The 5049-nt window shown below is 67.4% G+C and overlaps 1 protein-coding gene across 1 annotated transcript in view; it reads right to left on the reverse strand.

Moving 5' to 3' along the window:
* Positions 1–2364: 2364 nt before the first annotated feature.
* MNEG_6676 (major facilitator superfamily protein) overlaps positions 2365–5049 on the reverse strand; it is a gene marked incomplete at both ends in the record, with an annotated part of 4645 nt that continues 1960 nt past the window's right edge. Inside the window, 5 exons of the mRNA XM_014044848.1 lie at positions 2365–2767; positions 3026–3132; positions 3467–3793; positions 4084–4236; positions 4570–4763. Of these exons, the coding sequence (XP_013900302.1) occupies positions 2365–2767; positions 3026–3132; positions 3467–3793; positions 4084–4236; positions 4570–4763 (1184 nt within the window). The remainder of the gene's footprint in view (positions 2768–3025; positions 3133–3466; positions 3794–4083; positions 4237–4569; positions 4764–5049) is intronic.

Consider the following 5049-nt stretch of genomic DNA (forward strand, 5'->3'; position numbering starts at 1 on the left):
CCCCCACCCCCCCCAGTGGTGCCGTGCGCTTCAAGCACCTGGACATGGGGCAGTACGTCTTCGTAGACACAGACCACGAGATACTCATGGCGCCCGTGGACCCGGACTGGCGGTAGACCCCCGGACTGCTGCCGCGGCGCCCGGGCTGGCAGAGGGCCACCGCCGCCGCCGCCACACGCGCATGCGCGCCGGGACGCGCCCCGACCCTTGCAGCGGCGCGCTTTTGGTCCCCGTTCTGTCTCTGCTGGCCGCTCTGGATCCTGTCAATTCCCAAAACCGCACACCAGGGGGCCTCCGCCTCTCCTCCTCCTGCATCCCCGCAACCCATGGCGCCGCCCTCCTCTCGGACTGGCCGGCGCATCTCCTTGGGGCCCTGCTGCTCCGGGCCCCAGCCACGCATCAGGGGGGGGTGCGGCGCGGGGACCTCATCGGTTACATCGCAGCAGAGTCGGCTGGGTCCAGTTCATTCTGGTGGTCGTCCCAGCATCATACTCACACCGCACACGACCCTCATGCGCCTCGCTCCGCCCCTGGGCCCCAAATCGCCTTCGCTCGTCGGCCGCGGGCCGCGCCTGCGAGCGCTGGGCGGCCGTCGCGGCATGCGCAGGTCGCCCCGGCCTGGCATTTGGGCGCTGAGGCGTGGCCGACAGGGGCTGGCAGCGGGGGCCCAAGGGGGCGGGTGTGGGCGGAGGTTTTGCGCCAGGACGCAGCGCCCCCCCCCTTCCCGCTCAACTTTTGGCCGAGAACTGACGCATAGGACAAGGGCAGCGGGCCTGCATTTCATCCCGTAAACATTCCGTTGCTGGGCCATGGCGCGGCGGCGGGCCGCAGCGGGCCCCTTTGTCTTGCCTTGGCCCCTGCCGCCCGCAGCGTCTTGTGCTGCAAACTTGGTTTTGACCAGCGGCCAATCCTCTTATCTCATCCCATCGCCCCGGCCCCTGTGGCTGCACGCGCCGACGCCTGTGCCGGCCGAAAGATAAAGACCCGCCTCTGCCTGAAGGGTGCGCATTTCCTTGGTATGATGGCGCTGCAGCGCTCGGCACTTCATTCCCCTCCGACAAACGCTGTTTGCAGCTGCTGGCAACGCCGGCAGCACCCTGCCGACGCCCGGCCACGCCGTATTGTCCCGGCATCCTGGTAACACACGTGTCTATGAGTGTGGGCAAGGAGTCAGCAGCCTTCCCAGGGGCGTCACGGTGGGCCCGCGCAGCAAGCGACATGGGGGCAAGCGCGGCCGGCCTGAGAGGGGCGGGAAAGGTAGCTTTATAGCACACAAGGGATCAGCGGCTGTTTGGGCGCGAGTGGTGGTGCGGGCGTGTGTGGATCGCCGCGCCCGCGCATGCAAATGTGACGCGGCAGGGCCGGGGCTGTCAGCGGGGAGCCGCCGCCGTTCCTGTGCCGTGACAGGCAGTGACACCAGCCACTGTCAGGCAGCGCTCACCCCTGCCTCCCACGCGCCCTTGCGACTGTCCATGTATCCCTTTGCTCTGGACGGAATTTACAGCGGCAGTGAAGGGCGGGCGCAGAATGGGCGCCACGACTACAACTTGCTCAATTTTTTTCCGATCCACTTGTGCCGTGCGGCTGCTGGCCGCACTTGCAGGCAGTCGTACGCTCCGCAGCCTCGTCTCAAGTGCAAAGCGCACAGGTCCCAAGCGCACAACGCATGCGGCCGAGCGTGCGCGACGCGCGGACAGGGCCAATTGTTGCGTGCATGTGCGGCGGCGGCGCGGAAACCCCTGGTCAAGGCGGAGCAGCAATCAGCGGCCGCATGCGCGTGTGCGCCCCCAAAATCTCAATGCACGGTGAGCCCGGCAGAGGGCAGATTAGTCAAGGGTGAACCTCGCGCCCGCATGCCAGCGCGCGTGTCCCCGCCGCGCCGCGCACCGATGCGCGTGCACGCGCGCTGGCCTCGCAGAATGGGCGGCGGCCGGCGCAGTGCAGCGCAGGCAGGGGCATGCTGCGGTGTGTGCAAAAGGGCGCCCAGCCTGCTGGGTCTGGTCCTACCATACCGTATGGCTGGCATAGGTGGGGGTCGAGGCAGCAGAGGCGCGCGGGGCCCGGGGCAGAGAGAGTGAGGGTATCATACATACACATCGTGAAGTGAGGCGCAGTGCGTGAGAGCGGCGTGCAGCCGCAAAAAGAGAGTCGCCAGCCGCGCAGCTCACGGATGGCCCTTTTGCAGCATAGCACGTCAAACCGGCACGCTCAACGGCAGCAGGCGGCCGGCGCGGCGCGGCACGTGGGTGGCGCTGCGCGGTCAGTTGGTTCTATGGGTGCAAGAGAGAGGGCAGCGCTCAGGAGGCACCTGTGCGCAGAGGCAAGCAAAGGTAAGCAGGGAGCGGCCCACGGCGTTTCGTATGCTCATGCCGGCGCGAGCGCCGGCGCCCCGCGCCCGCCGCCAGCGCCGCCGCCCCCGCCGCGCGCCGGCAGCAGGCGCGGCAGCGCGACTGTGAGCGTCAGCGATATGACGGCCGCGGACAGCCCGAACGCGGCGTTCGCGCCGTGCGTGTGCCAGATGCTCCCAAACACCGTGTTTGCGGCCATGGCCGTGACGGCCATGAGGGAGTAGAATATCCCAAAGGCGGTGCCCTTGAGGTGCGGCGGCGCGAGGCTGACGATGACGCCCAGCATGGGGCCCTGCACCACCGCCCAGTGGACGCCCCACAGGACGCAGGCCACAAAGACGGCGGGCGGCCAGGCGCCGCTGGCGAGCAGCACGAGGTCGCCCGCGATGAGCGCGGCCATGCCCAGGGCGAACGTCATCCTGGGTGGGTGATGTTTTTGGGGTTGGGGGTTGGGGTGGGGGCGTTGGGAGGGGGCGGTGTGCCAGGATGGAGGCGGCGCGCGCAGCGGAGGTGGGAGAGGTTGGGTTGGGGACGTGTCTGCCACCTCCAGTAGCCAACACCCATCCGTAGGCAACAGAGGCGGGGCCTCTTCTTACAATACTCCCCGGGCCCCCTGAACACACGCCTAACACACATGACACACATGATACACGCCCGCCCCCATTTCCCCCCCTCACCTGGGGCCGTGCTTGTCGTCGAGCTTGCCAAGGGGGTAGGCGCACAAGCTCACGCTGAGGCACAGCAGGGCCACCACCAGGGTCGCCTCCGCCTTGCCAAAGCCCACCTTGGGTTTTAGGGGGGGGGAGAGGGGGGGCACGTAAGACTCATCAGCAACCGGCCAGCGCAGCGCGCAGCGCTGATTTCAGCTTGAAACAGCAATACACTGGGGCATTCGCATTCCAATGCCTTGCCGCCTGGCGCACACCACCGCACTAGCGTCCCTGCCAAGACCTGCACAGGCCTGGCCATGCGTGCTCCATGCACACTGCATCCACATACACCCAAGCCCATGCACCGCCACGGCGATGCCCAGCCCGCCGCACACACGCATCACACATACACACACATCACACTGCATCATCAACAGGTCGTACATCAAAAACGCATCACCCACATACCTCTATGGCGCGCGCCTCCAGCATTGACTCATTGATGTGGCCCAAGCCGTAGAGCCCAATGACAGCCAGCGTCCGGTAAAAGTCGCTCCCCATGCTGCGCACGTCGCGCCACAGCGCCCGCGCCTGCTCCAGCACGCCTTGCTGCTGCTGCTGCTGCTGCTGCTGTTGCTGCTGCTTGGCCGGCTGCTGTTTTTCGTGCACCTGCTGCTGCTTGGCCGCCTGCTGCTGCTGCTGCTGCTGCTGGCCTGCGTTGGTGTGAGATGGCACGAACGCGAGGAAGGCCACCGTGGCCAGCGCCGACACACCGGCCGCGCCCAGGAAAATGGCCTGCAAGTTGCGAAAGGCCGCGGGCGGCGCGCGCAGGAGGCCTCAGTGGAGGCCACGGGGTAGCATACGACGGCGCGGCAGCATAGGACGGCGACAGGCGGAGCGGCCAGGTGTTCACCCTGCATGGCCCCCAGGAGCCCGCCCGAGCCCATCGGCGCGCGCCAGCGAGCGGCGCCGCCGCCACCAAACACAGGTACTATCGAAAGCCAAGGACTACCTCGCCAGCATGCCCCACAAACCCTGCGAGGGGCCGCCCGGCCTTGCTGCCTTTTTCCTGCACCCCACCTCACCTGGTAGTTGTTGCCCGTCGCCTTCATCAGCGCAAACACGAGGCCGGCCCCTATGAAGCTGCCCGCCTTGCGCATCGACTGGGCAAAGCCAAAGCACGCGGAGCGGCTGGCGGCGGGGGAGAGGTCCCCGATGAGCGCATCACGAGGGGCGGCCTGGGATGGGGTGGGGCAAGGCGCGCAGGATGGGCGGGCAGTGCAAGCGGTCGGCTTGATGCTGTGCGCCGTAGATGCTGGGGGTGGCGACGGTGAGCTTGTCGGCGCCGCCACGCCACGCCCACTGCCCTGACTCCCACACTGCACGGCAGAGGCGCCGCGCTGCTGGATGCGAGGCCCTCACCCCCAACCAGCCCCCTGCTCCCAGCTAAGCTACACTGCACCGTACCACACCACACCACACCGCACCACACCGCACTGCACTGCACTGCAATGCACGACACAGCATCAAAGCGCACCGTATGCATGCGTTCAATCGGCCCAGCCGCTCACCTGCACGCCATTGCCCAGCCTGTCGATGGCCTTGCCAATGAAGAGCTGCCCGATGGTGGTGGCGAAGCTCATGCCGCACTTGGCGGCTGCGCCCATGGCGAAGCCAGCGGCGATGGCGGCCTTGCGCGAGGCCATGCGGTCTGAAAGGACTCCGCTGAACATGCGCACCACGTAGGAGAAGGCCTCCAGGACACCTGGTGCGTGTGAGTGAGAGAGTGTGTGCGTGGGTGGGTGTTTGGGGATGGGGTAGTGACGAGCAGAGCTGCTGGTCGCATGGAGCCACGCTCACCCACCTGTACAAGGATGAACCCACCTGCATCACCACCCCGGAGAGCACGCACAGTCAACACACACACACACACACGCGTACGCGCGCGCGCGCGCACGCGCGCACACACTCTGACGCACGCTCGCACGCACGCGGACACACCCAAGGCACCCCTGCAGAACCTTTCACAACCCCTGCTCCTGCCCCCGCCC

Source organism: Monoraphidium neglectum, assembly GCF_000611645.1.
Source record: "Monoraphidium neglectum strain SAG 48.87 unplaced genomic scaffold scaffold01109, whole genome shotgun sequence".
NCBI classification, from domain to species: domain Eukaryota; kingdom Viridiplantae; phylum Chlorophyta; class Chlorophyceae; order Sphaeropleales; family Selenastraceae; genus Monoraphidium; species Monoraphidium neglectum.